The sequence below is a fragment of the Eublepharis macularius genome, chromosome 12, assembly GCF_028583425.1.
Source record: "Eublepharis macularius isolate TG4126 chromosome 12, MPM_Emac_v1.0, whole genome shotgun sequence".
Taxonomy (NCBI): Eukaryota; Metazoa; Chordata; class Lepidosauria; order Squamata; family Eublepharidae; genus Eublepharis; species Eublepharis macularius.
The window spans coordinates 26,946,144-26,964,146 of NC_072801.1; the positions used below are offsets into that span (position 1 = coordinate 26,946,144).

At 46.6% G+C, this 18,003-nt stretch overlaps 1 protein-coding gene across 2 annotated transcripts in view; it reads left to right on the plus strand.

The window, feature by feature from the left end:
* The window catches only part of LLGL1 (LLGL scribble cell polarity complex component 1), a 63,837-nt gene that overhangs the window by 36,599 nt on the left and 9,235 nt on the right, over window positions 1–18,003 (plus strand). For both annotated transcript variants that reach the window (XM_054993419.1, XM_054993420.1), the window contains exons 6-16: window positions 2,798–2,960; window positions 4,176–4,311; window positions 6,209–6,263; window positions 6,808–6,962; window positions 7,136–7,353; window positions 8,420–8,487; window positions 10,319–10,472; window positions 11,585–11,689; window positions 13,571–13,863; window positions 14,698–14,851; window positions 15,412–15,565. In XM_054993419.1, coding sequence (XP_054849394.1) covers window positions 2,798–2,960; window positions 4,176–4,311; window positions 6,209–6,263; window positions 6,808–6,962; window positions 7,136–7,353; window positions 8,420–8,487; window positions 10,319–10,472; window positions 11,585–11,689; window positions 13,571–13,863; window positions 14,698–14,851; window positions 15,412–15,565 — 1,655 coding nt within the window. The remainder of the gene's footprint in view (window positions 1–2,797; window positions 2,961–4,175; window positions 4,312–6,208; window positions 6,264–6,807; window positions 6,963–7,135; window positions 7,354–8,419; window positions 8,488–10,318; window positions 10,473–11,584; window positions 11,690–13,570; window positions 13,864–14,697; window positions 14,852–15,411; window positions 15,566–18,003) is intronic.

Here is an 18,003-nt window from a genome sequence, read left to right on the forward strand (position 1 = left end):
ATATGTTGGGCAACCGGCCGGTGGACACTGTATAACCCCACACTTAGTGGGATGCTGGTGGGAGGCTCAGTGAGGATGCCTGGTGGAACATCCCCACCTTACAGGCCCGCCAAAATAATAGAAGATCCTGACAGGCCCGGGTGTCCTCAGACAGAGTTCCACCAGGTTGGGGCCAGGACCAAAAAGGCCCTGGCCCTGGTTGAGGCCAACTGAGCCTCCCTGGGGCCAGGGACCACCAGCAGATGTTTTCCAGCTGATCGGAGCATTCTCTGGGGCACATACGGGGAGAGGTGGTCCCCTTGCATCCTGGGAGACTTACTTTGGCAGGGAGGGTTTTAGTGGCAACCACTCCTTGTGGAGGAAGAATCAGCTTCTGTCAGCAGGCATATCGACTTACGTGACCTGTTAAGAAAGGTTGTGGGCAGTTTCATGGGCTTTGTGAGTGGCTACTGAGACTTCCATGTTCATAGGTAATCTGCCTACAGCTTGTAGACTTATCAGAATGGGTGCAAGAGGAAGGAAATGGGACAACAGGAAGTAAAAATTTTAAAAAGTAATAAAACTTGTAGGCCTTTGGGGAGCAGCCAGTCGTGGTCTGGAGAGAGATCATGGGTGTTTTTGTGGCTATTGCAGTCTCAGCTTAAGTTTCTTTATGGAACATATTTGATGTCTAGAGGGTTGTGGTTGAGTTAATAGTTTCATTCATCCATGAAGTCCAGAGCTCATTTCGAGGGGGAACACATAGGAACGCAGTTCTGGCAGTTCCCCAAAGAGGTCACATGTGAGGTGGCCCCGCCCACCTGACTCTCGGCTATTTTGGGCCCGTTTCGTCCTGGATTGGGGCCGAAACGGCCCAGATCAGACCTCTGACAGGTGGTGGATCACTCTCCTGTTCAGCAGCGGCCCAGTACTGACCATTTTGGGCCCCTTTTCGGCCATTTTCAGCCCCTTTTTGCCATTTCAGGCCCAATTTCGGCCCTGAATGGCCAGGATTGGCTCCAAAGCAGCCAGGATAGGTGATGTCAGGGGGTGTGGCATATGCAAATCAGTTATGCCAATGACACATTTCCAGCGATGTCAAGGGGTGTGACATATGCTAATGAGTTATGCTAATGAGTTCCTCCAGCTCTTTTTCTACGAAATTACCCCTGATGAAGTCAATTTAATCAATAAATATTTAGCATACATCTTACCTATAATTGGTAAGAGACTTATCGGTCTATAATTTGCTGAATTACAACAGTCACCCTTCTTGAATATTGATAAAATAATGGAATCCTTCCAAGTATCGGGGACATATCCAGTCATATTGACCTGAATGAATATGATAATCCACCACTCTGGATTTAATTTAAACAAATCGATGGGAACATAGTCATTCCCTGGTGCCTCACTCTGAGGAAAGGGCTGCTGAATCAGTCCACATATTTCTTAGTTATGGGTGGCCAAGTTGCTAATCCTGCCTCATTAATCTCAGACCTTCTAAGCCTCTCTGAGGTGGCCTTATACAGATCCCTATAAAATTCTTCCCAAACTGTTGGAGATATATGTAAAACTAAGGGTTGAGATTTTTTACATTCATTAGATATCAAGGACCAAAAAGTTGTTTTATTATTTGTCTCTATCGAGTGGATTAAGTCATGCCAACTTTCAAATTGCACCCTTCTCTTGCACTCCCTAATGACATTTCGATACTCTTTCTTCAAAGTGAGGTAGCTGTCCAGATTTTCTGAGGTATTATGCTTCCTAAATTGCCGAAAAGCATATTGCATTGCACATCTCAATGTACGACAATCTCCATTAAACTTGTGGTGGGTCGTTTTTCTAGTGCCAAAAGACATAGTATAGCATGGACAAAATAACTTGAATAGATCAAATAGTTTCTCTATATTCTCTTGAACAGGGGATGAAAACTTAATTCCCTTTTTGAAATGGGCACAAGCTGGAGTGAGATATGTCTCAACTACATTATTTGTTATTTCATTTGTCCATCTGAGAGAGCGTAACCGAAAATCCCCAATAACAGTCTGTGGGTTGAATTTTATACCCATATTGTCGTCTTGATTTATTTGAAGGATTAAATTTAATGATAAATGATCCCTCACAACATAATCATCAACCAAAAATATCTTAATCAACAAAAACATATCAGGGAACAAGGTGAGCTAATACTTGAAGAAAAGTCACAAACCATTAGTGATAAGAGGAAAAATTCCTTGGGCACCCCTTTCTGGCAAATCTCCAGGGGACATGTGTGCAACAATGGCTGTGTACAGCCGTGGAGAGCGGCATTCTGTGTCTTCTCAAATAATAGATAGTGGTCAACACTCATGGGGGATTTTTTTCATGATCTTGCTTAGTATGAAACCTTCATGTTGAGCCACCCTAGGGCAAGTGTTCCGACCAGGCAAAGTTACCTCTCCATTTTTTCTGAACTCAGGGTTTAAAATACCTAATTCAAGAGTGGACGAATGCTTTTGGGGCTAAGGGTCATATCTAGATCTCCGCCCACTTCTAGAGGCTCTGTGATGGATCTGGGTCCCTGGCAAGGGACCAACCTGAGAAGTCCTTTAAAGGAGGGGAAGATCTAAAATCCCGCTTTCTTTCCTGTTGCTTTTAACGGCCCTCAAGTTGTATAACAATTTCTTTCTGGGAGCACCGTACTACTAACTTGGCTTGAGGGCCCAATTTGGCTCCAGGCTGAGATTTGCCCAACTCTTGATTGGGTCCCTTGTGTATCAGGGGTGATCACAGCCCGATGAAGAAGGCCACTGAACACCTTGCATCTTCATTCCAGTGTACCAGAAGACTATAGATGCGGGAAGGCTCTGGGCCCAGTGGAGTCGCTCCAGGAACACCCACAAAACCCATCCAAAATACTAATCGGCTTCAGCAGGGGCCTCATGGTTCTGTGGAATAAAAGCACCAGAGATGTAGAGCACCTCTTCCTCGGCAACCAGGTACCTTTATGGCTGGCCAGGGTGGCTTTCTAGTAATTCCTCACAAGCCGCTCCCTGGGCTTTATGGTGTTTCTGTTCTATGTGCCTGGCTTCTGTCTCCTACTGAGGTGTGGCTGATCTGTGCAGTCAAATTTCCCATTGCAGCACTTTGCTGTTGCATTATCTAGGTGGATACATGAATTGGCACACCCTGTAGGATGAGAGTCTCCGTAGGTACCTTGTGCCCCCCCTACAAGACCCCAGAAAAGACCCTGACAAGATCTGCTCTAGGCTTTTTATTTTTTTTTTAAAAAAAACAGTATTTATTTCGTTTACCTGAAAGGAGAAATAACCTTTCATATAAGAGGAGTCCCCCCTCCTCTCCAAAGTTATGCACACGAATAAATGATTATTGGATATAACTTTAACTTGTATTAGAATGTAAGACAACACCCAACAAAAAAGCTAGGCATGCATTTGGGTAAATAATATATTTCATAGCATTTTTCTCAATGCTGCTTAGCTTCTAACTTCATTTCTGGTGCCCTTCGTCGTCTGTGTTCTGCTTCTAGGACAGAACAAAACTGGGTAACTTGACAGGGGAAAGGGGGGAAGCAGTATGTGATTTTTTCATTACTCAGAAGTAGTTCTTGTACAAGGAAAGGTTGGTAACCCTGAATTAAGAATCCTGTCCTCCTCCATGCAGTCAAATAATGGGTTATTGCTTGTCCATAGTTTTGTAGTGAAAATACTGATCATGTTGCATCCCAGAATACAAGGTTCACACTTGAGTCGCCTTGGGGCTCCCTCATTGACAAGGATCAGACTGGAGATAGTATTTCTTTTTCAGAGTTCTGAAGGTGGCTTGAAAGGGGCATTACTGCTTCCCAGGTGAACCTCTCACCCCACCTTTGGAAAGCTGCTAGAGCGGTGGATTTTCATAGTGTTTCAAAAACTCATTTGGCCAGAGGTTATAGCGAGACACGTACTTTTTGGGAGCTTTGCCACGGACAATTGTGGGCTTCATTTCCCCCCAGTCTACCTTTGAGTACCACCTGTTTTAGATTCTAGCATTTGTTTTGTGCAAATTCTCGATTCCCCCCTGCCTCCCGCTGCCATAAATTGCATGCAGTGTTATTTATTCTGGGTTTGCTCTGCTTTGTGCAAGCCCATCTTCTCTCTTCTTCCCACCCTCATATGCTTTCGAGTTCACAGTTGGCCTTTTGTTTTTTCCAGCAACTGGAAAGCGTCAGCTGGGAGCGGAGTGGCCGGACCGTTGTGAGCTCTCACAGTGATGGTGGATATGCGGTCTGGTCGGTGACGGAGGACTCCCCTAAGTCCATCCAGCCGGTCACCTCTACTATCCCTTATGGTGAGTTCAGTGGCTGAAGCTGGAGCAACGTGCGGACTTGGCACCTGCTATATCTGTTTGCTCATTTTTGACTCTCTGTGATGATACCTGGAGAAGTGTCATAATTCTGTTTTGGGAGACTGATGGGGGTGGGCACACGGGGTATTCAAAGCTGAATTTCTTCCATGCCATCTGCTAGGCAGTAGGCGAAGATAATTTATTGGCTGGAAGTCATCTCTGGTAATTGCTTGGAAAACCCAATTTAAAGCTCTGTTTAAAAAAAATAATCTGGCCCCAGGCTGCATTTCTGAATGTTGTGTCCTATGGTTAAATGGATTTCTAGAGAAAGAGAGCAGTCCTGTTGGCTTGGAGACAACAGCCTTGTTCACATTACATGGAACACACGTACAATCCATGCGCAGCGTATGCTTGACTTTTCTTTAGGTTCAACACAAGTACAGCAGAACATGCGATTTAAATCTCACATTTATCTCAGTGCAGGTCTCCAGTTTCATTTGTAATGTGAATGCTTGTTGGCTTTTTCGTACAAACAGCACATGCAGGCTGTAGGTATGCTCACTGTAAGATGAGAACAGGGCTAAGGTTTCCCCTGTTCCAGAGGTAAGGAAGTTGGCTGTTGTCCTAATCTCAAAAATTGGGCTTTCTGGTTGCAGCCAGGGGTGTAATTATTTTAATCTGCGTTTTCTGGAAGGGAGTAAATATTTATTTACTGCTGGCAGTAGTTTTTAGTGCCAGTTGGCAGAATTGAACAGTAAAGCTCTTTCGTTGACACTTCAGGCTACAGTGTAGTGCATATGCTTGTATGCACATGCACTCTTTTCACAAAACCACATGCTTACAGAAAGCGAGTATGTTAGAGTATGGCTTAGTTTTTCTGGATGCGATCTTTCCATCTGCCAGGGGCTCACTTCTGTGGTGCTCAGGTGCTCCTGAGGCAATCTCACTTGCTACAGTCCAGGCTCTGCCACTGGATTATGTCCATCATATAGATAGGTTGCTGGTTGAAAATATTGCTCTCCCGAGTGTGAGAAACACATCTTCTGGGTCTGCTCTCAACTTGGAGTTGGGGTTAACATGCTGAATCCAACACATGGTGAGGTGGTCATGTGACTGGTTGACACACCTAGCTTGCAAGAACAACCTGTGCTTACACCCTGACTCACAGATCAAGATGGGTAGCCGTGTTAGTTTGTCTGTAGCTGTAGAAAAGAGCAAGAGTTCAACAGCAGCTATAAGACTTTGTGGTAGGGTATGAGCTTTTGTGAGTTACAGCTAATTTGTATCTGAAGAAGTGAGCTGTGACTCAAGAAAGCTCATACCTTGCCATAGATTCTGTTAGTCTTATAGGTGCTACTGAACTCTTGCTCTTTTCTACTGCTACAGACAAACATGGCTACCCATCTTGATCTATCTCTATGGAAGAGACCACATTTAGCTGTACAGAATGGAAATCTATCAACTTTGTGAAGACCCTAACTCACAAACAACCCAATCTAGTTTTCTTGGGTTTGGAGGGGGGGGGAGGCACTGCACCCCTGGCACTGCAGCCCCTTGGCAGTGGTTGCAGAGAATATGTGAAGGAGCTTGGCACATAAGGGACAGGTGGCTGGACCTTCAGAATCATTGTGTCAAATGCAAAGGGAAACACAGAATCTTCTCTGCTGCAATTCTGAACACCTCTGTACCCACGAGGACTTGTAATTTTAAAATGTTTTTTGAATGGTATTTGCCGCTGTTCTTGTTGGGGTAAAATACTACAGTCATAAGTTTCCCAGCTCTGATCTGAAGTAGTACTTAATGGCATTGGGGTGGGGGGAGAAATGAGTGTTTTGCTTACTCGGCTGCAAAGTGTTTGGCATTCAGGTGCCATCTCCAACCCCCTTCTCTTCTGTTTCAGGTCCCTTCCCATGCAAAGCTATCAACAAGATTGTGTGGCAGACGTGCGAGTCGGGGTATGTACCACCTTGCAACTAGATTGACTCACCCATGCCAGTGGTTGTGATGGCAGAGCCCTTGAGATGGTAGAACAGACCATGTGCTTGCTGCTAGTGACGGCGGGTGGGGATTTCTGCTTTGAATTTCCCTCTGCGTAATCAAACCCTTCTGCGCCAATAGAAAACTAGCTCCGCAAGAAGAGAGGTGCTACTCCTTATCTTTTTGCTCGCTGTGATATTCTTCATACTAAAGCATTCCCCCCCCCTTAAAGTGGTCCACCTGTGCTCCAGAGTGATGTGATCCGTTCTGCCTTCTTGTTCCCCTGAATGTCTGTGCAGGCTTTTATTCACAAACATAGCGGGTGGGTACAATAATACAGTGCAGAGATAATGCAACTCTTGCAACCTCGTGGATTAGTGTTGTGTTGCTACCACACTTACTCACAGAATGGGGGCAGTGAATCTGCCTTGCTCCCTGACAATTGGAATCCCTGCCACCCCTCCCAATTTTTGGCAGGCATCGGATCAGGGTCCTGAACGGCTGATCCTTCCCTCCCTGTAGGGGTCACTTCATCATTTTCAGTGGTGGGATGCCCCGGGCCAGCTACGGGGACCGGCACTGCATCACCATCCTGCACGGACAGACGCTGGTCACCTTGGACTTCACTTCACGTGTGATTGACTTCTTCACGGTGTACAACACAGAGGTAGAGGAGGGTATGCACTTTGCTACTTTCAAAAAAACCCAGCCGCCCCTTCAGTTGTTCGTCTCGGTTTTTCACAACTTCTCACTCTCTTCCTCAGTGGTACCCTGCTGCTCAGTATCAAATAAATGGCACACTCGGTGCAAGGGTCTTGTCTGTATCGTATCCTGTCCCTCTTTTTTTCAGAGTTTGACAACCCAACTGCTTTGGTGGCTCTTGTGGAGGAGGAGTTGGTTGTGGTTGACCTGCAGATGCCGGGCTGGCCCACGATCCCTGCCCCCTATCTGGCCCCCCTCCATTCTTCCGCCATCACCTGCTCTTACCACATCTCCAATGTCCCCCTCAAGCTGTGGGAAAGGATTATCAGCGCAGGAGAGCAGCAGAGCCCCCGGCTCTCCTCCGGGGTGAGTTGGTGCACAGGTGTGGCAGGGGAGCCATCTCGACCCTTAGAAGGTGGCTGGGTGGGGGCAACTCATCTGCCTGGGGATCCCCTTGGGTATTTTGCCCGGAGAAGGACATATCGGCTTAGCATCTCAGTCCTACTTTGCTCGGTGCCCTGCTTAACCGTCACAGAGGCAGTTCTCTGCTGTGCACCGCTCTCTTCTGAAGCTCATTAAAAAACCCGCTGATCTTGCGTGAATGGAAGCGTCTAGTGCCAGAGGAGCGCCCTGCGCAGTGGAGGACCATCTCCCCAACAGGAAAGGGTACAGTGCAAGTGGAAGCCTGACTTAGTTTTTGAATGAGTTGTAATCGGGTTCTTTGTAGAAGACCCAAAGAGAGGCAGATTTCCCACCAGGACTTTGGCTTAAGAAATTGGCATGGGAGTGGGAGGCAGGAGCAGCTCCTCCCCCCCATGCCACAGTCCTGAGCCAAATCGCACTTCTTCAGGCTTCTTAAGTGACGTCCCCCACAGCTGCGGTGTAGCAGCAAGGGAAGCAGGTGGAGGCACAGGAGGAGTATTTTATTTTTTGTGCCTAAGACAGTAACCCTGTCTTAATGTGTTGCTTTTCTCCGTTTAGGGAGCTTTATATGGGGCGAGGGGAGTGATATTAATAGAGCCTCAGAGGCCCACATTCAAGTCTCCATTGCGCCATGAAGCTGGCTGAGTAACCTGAGGGTTAGCCTCTCCCGTCTCAGTCTTATCTACCTCGCAAGACTGTTGTGAAGATACAGTGGGGGACGGGTACTCCACCGTGAACTCCTTGGAAGAAAGGTGGAATGAAAATGTGATAGATAGACCAAGTCTAAGAGGTTATCTTTTAAAGTGGAGGAAAATCAAAGCTGTATTTATGGGACAGTTGGGATTGAGGTGTACAGTTAGGATTGCCCCCGTTATGGGGCAGTTGGGATCGAGGCATTGAGAACACCAAAAAGGGCTTCCTTGATTTACCTGTGCTTCAGATAAGCTTTTCTTTTCTGCCTTGGCTATAAACTGGATTTCTCTGAGAGTTGTTTTTCTCCCCCTAACAGAACTGGCCCATCAGTGGAGGGAGAAATCTGGCACAAGAACCCACGCAGAGAGGGCTTCTCTTGACAGGGTGAGTTATGGGGCAGTTTCTTTCCTGTACTATTGGAATGGGGTGATGAGACAAGTTCAGATGTGTGTATGTGACGTGACTGTTCTTTATGTTTGGGCAGTGAAGTTTGTGTCAAAAAGAGATTTTGCAGGTGATGTTAAAGCTTTCACCAGCCTACTATAATAGAGTGTTAAAATAAGATTTTGGAGAGACAGGTTTGAATCCATGCTCTGTTGTGCGAGTTTGCTGGTGCCCTTGGGCCAGTCGCACACTCTCAGCCCAAGCTACCTTGCAGGGTTGTCATGAGGATAAAATGGATGTGAGGAGAACAATGTGAGCTGCTTTGGGGCCCCATTAGAGAGAACAGCAGAGTATAAATTTCTAAAATATTGCTGGGCTGGGAAGAGGCTGGAAAGCTGACCCCAAAATTGTTAAGGCTAGAGCCCCGTATATACCACAAAAGGGTGAAGCATTTGGAGCATTGCAGTTTAGAAATCAGTTTAAATTAACACATGAGAAAACAAATATTTTTTACATTTTTCAGTCATGTATCCATCCATCAGCTTGGAAGAGGGCTTTCTATTGTAGGAGAAATTGCCTCTGTGAAGCTGCCACTTTTTATTTATAAGCACTTGCTCTAAAAAAGTACTGTTTTGAAAAAAAAATCTGCCTCGTGAATTAGAAGAATATTTTTGGTCAGACTGTTCTTTTAATGGATTCATCTGATTTAAGTGACTAGACAATGCCAGCTATAATCCACCCCCAGCACCTTCCCCCCTTTTTATTGTTTTCACTCTTGGCAACGGCTGAGAGCCAAGCACTTTAATTCAGCTCTCGGCCCCCTTGGAGAGCACAGCCGGGGACAGCAGATGTTCAGGCCTGAGTGGGGGGCCAAGGGGGGCGGAGCCTGAAGTAGCCAGCCAAATCCTATTTGGAAAGATGCTTGTATGGATGCTGTCAGAAGTTCAATGAATGTCTTTCTGCAGGAAGTCTTTATTGCAGGCCTCTGGGATGAGCAATCCCCTGACCCCCAAAAACTCTGCATCTGTTTGGACAAGTTGAGACTTTTATTTCAAAATGGAGTGCCTTGGTAGACTGTTTCTTGAGGGAAACCATTTCTTTTTAAATGAGGCTGGCACCGTGACAGCTGCTAGAATTGCAATCTTAAGCATTTCTATGTGGGCAGCCTCAGATGTATCCTACCTCGCAAGTGTGTACAGGTTCCTATATGCTCATAGCTCTTGATACAGAGGCAGCGGAGTCCATTTGGTGACACCACTCACCTGCTGTCAATCTCTGGCAATGACAGGTGTTGAGAACTGAGTTTGCTCTAGGTCACATACCCCCTCCTCTTCATTTGCAGAGCCCTATCTTGAGTTCTGATTCTTGGTCACACTTCATAATGATGGAAAGGTGCCATCTGTATGGTGTGTGTGTGTGTGTGTAGTGTCCTTTGAGACCATTAGTTGATTTTTTAAATAAGTGACTTGCAAATTCCAAATTATTTATTAACTTTGTCTGTTCCCCACTTTTCTCCCCATAAAAAGGCCCCACTTTTCTCTCATAAAAAGGCTGTGCGTAGCAGTGAACATGTGTAAGTTCTGAGCATGCTGCGTTGAAGCCAAGCTTTCATTTCAAAGCGGCAATGGAGAGTTCATGAAATGTTGTTTTGAACAGTGCAGCATGCTAGTTTGGAGTAGAGTGCAAAGGTAACTGAAGCTGCTTCGCTGTGGACATGAAGGGATGTTGGGAAAGACTGTTTGACCAGCTGTCGCACGTACTCCATTGAGGGAAAAGTTATTATAGTGGTCTCTGTTTGTTGACTTAAAATGGCTTGTTCTTATTGTTACAGACATGAGGATGGGACAGTCCGCTTCTGGGATGCCTCAGGAGTGTCCCTCAAGCCCCTATACAAGCTGGGCACAGCCCACATTTTTCAGACCGACTGTGAGCACAATGACAGTTTGAACCAGTCTGGAGATGAAGAATGGCCTCCATTCCGGAAGGTACCGGACCTCGAAGCCTTTTACTCTGGGAAGGGGCAACTCTTGGAGTAGGGAAGGCAAGGGGTGGAGGTGGAGGGGAGCTTCTTTTGCTGCGTTTGCCTTTTGACATCACTATTTCACAGGTAAGGCTGTTCAGTTGCTGCCAACACCTTGATGAGGAAGAAGGTTCACCTCCTGACTTTTTTTGCCTCATGGGGGACACCTTGAATGAGGTGTAACCCCTCCACCTCTTTCGATTTTGTCAAGTGCCAAACCACTTCTTTTCACTTAGCATAATTAACATGTGGGACCCCTCTCCTTCACTTGACCATTTCGCAGCTAGATTCCCATCTTTGTTTAGAAGGACAAAGATCTGTATTGGCTTGGTGGCATAGAACTCTCTCTGTCTCTAGTTTAATCTTTGGTCATGTGTGTGTCTCAGGGGGCCACCATGTGGAGAAAGTGAGTCCATGCAGGCTTGGAACAGGAAACCCATTTTAGGAGCCTCTGTAGCTGAGTGGTATGATGCACAGTACCACGAGCATGAAATGTGTGTTCAGTTATTCATTCTTTCCTTTTATGGCTTTAAAAAATAAAAAACAGAGCTCAGAATTGCTCTAGAGATGAGGTTGTATGTATCTTGGTGGTGCCATGTGAGTAGGGTTGCCAGCCAAGTGCTGGAAACCAGTGGGGGGGGCGGGGTCAGGGAATGGTGGGGAAGTTCAACTTGCCATTGTTCTTACAGCATGTGGTCACTTCCAGCTTGACCCTGGAAGTGGCATCATCATATTGGGATAACACAATAGGATTAAATTCAGTTGAATCATGCTGTCACTTTTTTGGTCCCAACAGAAGTGACCTCTTGTCGTCTGAGTAATTACTATATTCCCAGCAATAGCATGGGGTCAAGGGCTGCCAGCAGGAGGCGATCCGCTATAGCGGGAGCACTAGCAGCCCTATGCAAGAGGGTTGGCCAACAGTATGGGCAGCTAGCTTTGGCTTGGAAATAACATTTTTTTCAGAGCATCTTTGAGTTAAATGCAAGAAGGGTGCTTCCTAATCAGCTCCACTGCTCTAAAATGTTCTATCTGACTCCAACTTACCCCCTCAAATAACACCTGTGCTCCATCCAGGTTGGTTGTTTTGACCCCTACAGCGATGACCCCCGACTGGGAATTCAGAAGATCGTTCTCTGCAAATACACAGCAAAGATGGTGGTGGCTGGCACGGCAGGGCAGGTACTGTCAGTGGGCATGGATCAGGATTAATTTACTTCCCACTTGCTGTTTATTGAAGCTTGTTTTCCACCCTGTCCTGAGGGCTTGGTACAGGTTATTTATTTAATGAGCCCTGTCAGTCGTTTGTGTTGCTTGCAAACCAGGGGGAGGAAAAGCAGGTCACTGCCCCAAGGAGATTGCAGTGTAAATTTCAGTGGGGTGGGGATGAAAAATCAAAGACAGGGTGGAAGAACAAGCCTAACAAGAGATGGATGCAAAACCAGATATAGTTGGACATAGGCCATTTCCACACACGTTGAATAATGCACTTTAGCAATCCTTTGGAAGTGGATTTTTTGTTCCACACATGGAAAAGCAGTTCCAAATGTTAACTAAAGAGTATTGAAAGTGGATTACCCAACGTGTGTGGAGGCAGCCATACTGTGACTGCAGAGAGCCCCATGGTGCAGAGTGGTAAGCTGCAGTACTGCAGCCCGAGCTCTGCTCACGACCTGAGTTTGATCCTGGCGGATGCCGGGTTCAGATAGCCGGCTCAAGGTTGACTCAGCCTTCCGAGGTCGGTAAAATGAGTACTCAGTTTCTTGGGGGTAAAGTGTAGATGATTGGGGAAGGCAATGGCAAACCACCTCATAAAAAGTCTGCAACGTCTCCCCATGGGTCAGTAATGACTTGGTGCTTGCACAGGGGACTACCTTTACCTTTACTATGACCGCATTGTAGTTGAGGATAAACTGATAAGCCAGTGGCTTTGTAGTCAAGGCGGGGGAGGCTTTTAGAAAAAGAGGATTGGCGTTCTGTGGATATTTGGGTGCCCAAATAGTGCCTGTTCCAGAGCCAGCTTAAAGCAAAAGAGGTGCATGGCTGTAACTTGTGGTATGCCAACTTGATGAGTTGTAGGAAAATTGGTATTTGATGATGACATCTTATGGTGCATGTTTTTGCTCCTGAGGAAGTCTCACGATGAAACCTGTGTTAAAATTGCTGGCCCCTGGTAGGGCTAGGGGGCGTTCATCATCCCTGTTGGTCATAACTCCACCTGGAAAAGAAGGAAAAGAAGAGAAATAATAGATACAGACTGTCTGTTTATACCACTCACCTCTATATATCTCCCTGGAGCTTTTTCTCCCAGCACGTCTGACAAAGAAATGAGAAGGACTTTTGCAGTTTATGATTTTGTATGACAAGTTCATGCTGGCTGTGTATTTAATCTATTGCAGCCGTTCATGATTTGGCATTTATTGTGTATAAATTGTATACTATTTATTGTTCACTATTTATTGACAGATGACATTTATTATTGTGAAATGGAAATGGTCTTTGAAAAATGTCCATAGAAACACTGAGCGCTTTATTGTAATTTTGTAAGCACTAGTCACTTTAATATACTGTACAGGTCATAAGCTGACTTCTAGAGCAGGGGTGGACAATTGTTTTGGCTCGGGGGCCACTTTGTGGGAGCGGAGGTTAGCGGAGGGCCGCACCTTTTAAAATGATTGCATTCATTAGTTAACTTTGCATTTCAGAAAACGTATAAATTGTATCATAAAAATCAATAAATATAAATTAAATAAAATAGTGGTAGTTTTATTCAATTTATTTATTGTGCTAATTTCATATCATCTATAGCTGCAAGCACATTTAATTTTAGAATCAGTTTAATGACTGTCTTGGCGGGCCACAAAAAACTCTGTAGCGGGCCGCATGTGGCCCGCGGGCCGCAATTTGCCCACCCCTGTTCTAGAGTAATTTAGTTGGTGTTAGTTTGTTCTCCTGGTTGTGGCTTGTCCACTTTGGCTCTTCCCCTTCCAGAGCCAAGCAGAGAAGGGACAGCTCGGTGATCCCGGTCCTGAGACATGCCTCTCCCCTCTCTCCTTGTGGCAGGTGCTGGTCATGGAACTGAATGACGAGAAGTCCGAGCATCTGATCAATGTTGCTGTGGTGGACCTCCTTCAGGACCGTGAGGGCTTCACCTGGAAGGGCCACGACCGGCTCACTCCCAAGAATGGCTCCCTCCCCTTCACCCAGGGCTTCCAGCCCACCACCCTTGTGCAGTGCATGCCCCCCGCAGCTGTCACCGCCATCACGCTGCACTCAGAGTGGAACCTGGTCGCTTTTGGGACCAGTCACGGCTTTGGACTGTACGATTACTATCGGCGGAACCCTGTGTTGGCCAGGTAGAGGGGACTGTGAAGCATAAGACTCCTAGCTTGGGTAGGGACTGCCAGGTGTAAGACGTGTGTGGACCAGGTAGGGGGCGGACTGTGTGGATGGGCTCAGTGCTAGAGCATCTGCTTGGTATGCAGAAGGTCCCAGGTTCTATCTCCAGTTAAAAGGACCAGATAGTAAGTGACGGGAAAGACCTCTTTCTGAGACCCTGGAAAGCTGCTGCCAGTTTGCATAGACAGCACTGACCTTGCTAGACTGAAAATGTGATCCAGTGCAAGGCAGTTTCATGTGCAAGGTGTAAGGCAAGTGCAGATCAGGTGTAGGGGGAACTGTGAGATGTAAGGTGAGCACAGGCCAGTCCTCTGAACCTGGGACTACAGATTTTGAGCTCAGATAGTCTTTTTTTGCGGGGTAGGGGGTGGAGTGGGGTGCACAGATCTTGTGAAGAGCAAATGGTAACGCTCAAATTGGATTTTAGTCCAGCTAGGACTAAATGTGAGAGGGGCTTATAGCCTGGTAGGCTCCCTGCCATAATCAGTGTCTTGCAAGCAGTGCTAGTATTACTCTGTCCCGCCTGTCTGGAGAAAAGGGGGCATAAGTCTTAGCAAACGGAGGAGTGCTGGGTTGATGCACTTGATGCAGAGGGGTTCTAAGTGAGTGGGTGCTGTGCAGGGATAGTTCCTGTTCCTCATGTAGAGGAAGGAGGCCACAGGATATATGTAGTACTGGGCACTTATCCATCGGGCTCTCAGTGGCTCACCGCCAAGGGCTGCAGTGCAGAGATCCCTGCTGGTTCTATCAGTGCGACTTCTGGACACAAAGCGTTTCGCTTCCTTTTTTAGATGCACGTTGCATCCCAATGACTCCCTGGCCATGGAAGGGCCCCTGTCCCGGGTGAAGTCGTTGAAGAAGTCTCTGCGCCAGTCCTTCCGCAGGATCCGCAAGAGCAGGGTCTCTGGCAAGAAGAGGGTTAATACCAGTAGTCCCTCCAGCAAGGTAGGCTGAATCGTATGACCTGGAGGTGGGATGGGAGGCTGAACAAAGTGGGAGGTTGGAGCATATTAACGCTTGTGGGAACACCTCGAAGGTTTTGCACAAAGCTTTTTTAAAAAGATGGATCCACTGGATTAAAAGCCTGGATGTGGAGAGTTTGGCCTGGTGTCTAAAAGAAGGCAATGCAGGCACCAGTCGAACCTCAAGGAGGAGAGTGATGCCACCCAACATGCCCTGTCTCTGGTTGCCCCCTGCTTCATCTCAGCAGACAGAGATACAAAGAGTTTGGGGAGAGGATCTTAACTGGCAGGTTGGGCAGTATGGGTAGAGGCAGTCCTTCAAGGAGGTGGACTCAAAGATCTTATTTGGTCTAAGACTTCATCTGCCGAAGTCATAATCTCAAAACCGCAGGTTTGGGGAATCATAGGAGAGATGAACAAAGCCCTGGTTATGTGAGTCCGGGAGCAGGCAGAGAAAATTCTCACTCCCGACAAGTTGTATCCAAGGTGGGTAACAGCAGCATCCAGATCCTTGAAACACTCCCCTCCTTCTGTCCCCACCAGGTTCAGGAAGCCAATGCTCAGCTAGCTGAACAGGCAGGCCCCCATGAGGTGGAGATGACTCCTGTGCAGCGGCGGATCGAGCCCCGGTCGCCTGATGACTCTCTTTCGGGCGTCGTCCGATGTCTCTGCTTTGCAGACACCTTCCTTCGAGACGGTAAAGATCGGGGCGGCTGTTGAAATTGGGGAGGGCACCATTTTATTGACTCTGTTTGTGGCCTGCCTTTTTCACTGAGACTCAAGGTGGATAAGGATCCACCAGTGTGGTTGAGGGCAGCTGAGGTGAAGTGGTGTTCGGCGTTGCATGTACAAAGACCCAGATTCAAATCGTGGCATATCTAGTTCCAAGGACTTTGAATAGCATCTTTCTGAGAAAAATCTGGGAGAGCTGTCAAGCTAGAAGAACCAGGGATCCTGACCCATACAGGGCAGCTTTCTGTTTCTATGGGGGCTACTTCTGTGGATGCTGGATCCAGGAACCTAATTTCTCCATCTCACATTTTGAGCCCACCTTTCCTTCAAGGAACAATATACATGGCTCTTCATCATTTTATCCCTGCAGTGGCCCTGTGAGTTACGCAAGGTTGAGAGGATGTGACTGGCTCAAAGACACGCAGTAATGGTGGGGGGTGGGGGGTGGAATTTGAACTCAGGGTTCTCCAGTCCAAGACTGAGCACTATATACTGTCTTGGCTTTTGATTTCTTCTTTAAAAAATTCCAAGGTGGCTGCTAGTTCGGGCGTAGAATCTGGTATCCCTTTGCAAATTCCCAGCAAGATGAAATTCTGATTGTGTCACAGACTGGATTGTGGAGCTGGGTAGTGGATGCACCCAGTTATGGGGAGTTAGGCGGGTCCATTTGAAGCTGGTGTCCCTGGGATTTGTTGTGTACAGAAGTCCTGCCTTGGTGGTCTTTGTGTTGTTTTCTCCCACGCTGCGGAGCTCTCTTCCGCAAACCTGACTGAGGCCACCTGCACTTTCTTTGTTGATGTGCTCAGTCACAGAAATGATGAATTCTGTGCCTGGCCAGTTTTTCAGGATATTTGTGTATTTACTTAACTTATACCCTTTGCCTTTCTTGCATGTGGGGGACCAAAGCAGCTTATATCACTTTCCTCTGCTCTTTTACCCTCCCAACAACCCTGTGAGGTAGGTGAGGCTGAAAGTTTGTAACTAGCCCAAGGTTACCCAGAAAGCATCCATGGCAGAGTGGGGATTTGAACCTGGGTCCTTTAGATCCTATGTGTGTGTGGCACACTTTTGTACATGGCAGAGGTGTGTGCTTTATAGCTGAATCTAGATTGGGATGATCCAGGCTGAAATCCACCCCCCCCCCCCTGACATGGAGAGTGTATGAGATGATCCCGGCCCCCTGGCTCATTTTCAGCCTATCCTCCTTTCCAGTGTGCTTGTGAAGATAAATGGGAGGGCCATGTAGTTCTAATGACTGTGAACAATATTAAGCAACTTAACTCCATTGCCTTGTTTGTATTACACTGTTTACTGCATTGTGTTCGAATCCTGCAATCCAGTTTTGTTGCACTGTTTGCATGCATTGCACTGTTGCAGGGGTTGCATTAGTTTTCTACTTTTTGAAATTCATCTCCAATCTCTAGAAGAAAGGTGGACTGTAACAGAAGTAAATAAATAAGTGTACTACCATGGAGGCAGGGTGTGTAAAAATGTGAAGGATGAGCAGGCATCCCCTGTAGCTCTTGAAATGCTCAGGCTGTTCCTGGCCAATTAATTGGTTCTCCCCCTCCCACCAATCTAATCCTTGTAGAGCAAACAAGCTCTACTGGTCTCAGTGGAGGGTTAGTAGTCTTGTCCCATTTTCCCCAACGAAAGCCTTTTCCAGAGGCTGGCTGGGGAAAACAAGCCCTTGACTTTAGTGGGCTTTACTTGAGAGTTAGCTTTGATGAATTTCCACAAAAAGCTTACCAAGGTAGCAGGGCCAAATCGGCCAGGCAGTGAAGCCAGGAACCAAAGAGACACCGCACCGATATGAAGAATATTTTTTATTAGAAATGTGCATACAAGATTGCATTTGGAAAGTGTGCAGAAAGAATAGATACAACAATAAATATCTAACCACTCCGTACTACATACCCTGGCAAAATCTTTACCAATCTAAGCCATGATCGTAACTTGCTGGTGTAACACAGCATCTTAGTTAGCAACAAGTCCAAGGCAGCAAAGCAAAGTTGTAATCCAAATGGGCTTCAAAGAGAACCCACAGAACAAGACTTGGCTAAAATGCTAAGAGCAAGAGCGAAGAGTTAACTTTTTCAATTTATGCCTGTGGTCTAGCACCCAAGGGAAATCTCAGTGACAGGGTCCTGCAGTAACACACAAGATTGGTAGAACTGAGCAAGAGTCCAGTAGCACCTATAAGACTAACAAAATTTGTGGTAGGGTATGAGCTTTCATGAGTCACAGCTCATCTGAAGAAATGAGCTGTGACTCACGGAAGCTCATATCCTTCTACAAATTTTGTTAGTCTTATAGGTGCTACTGGACTCTTGCTCTATTCTACTGCTACAAACAGACTAACACAGCTACCCATCTTAATCTATCTACACAAGATTGGTGCCT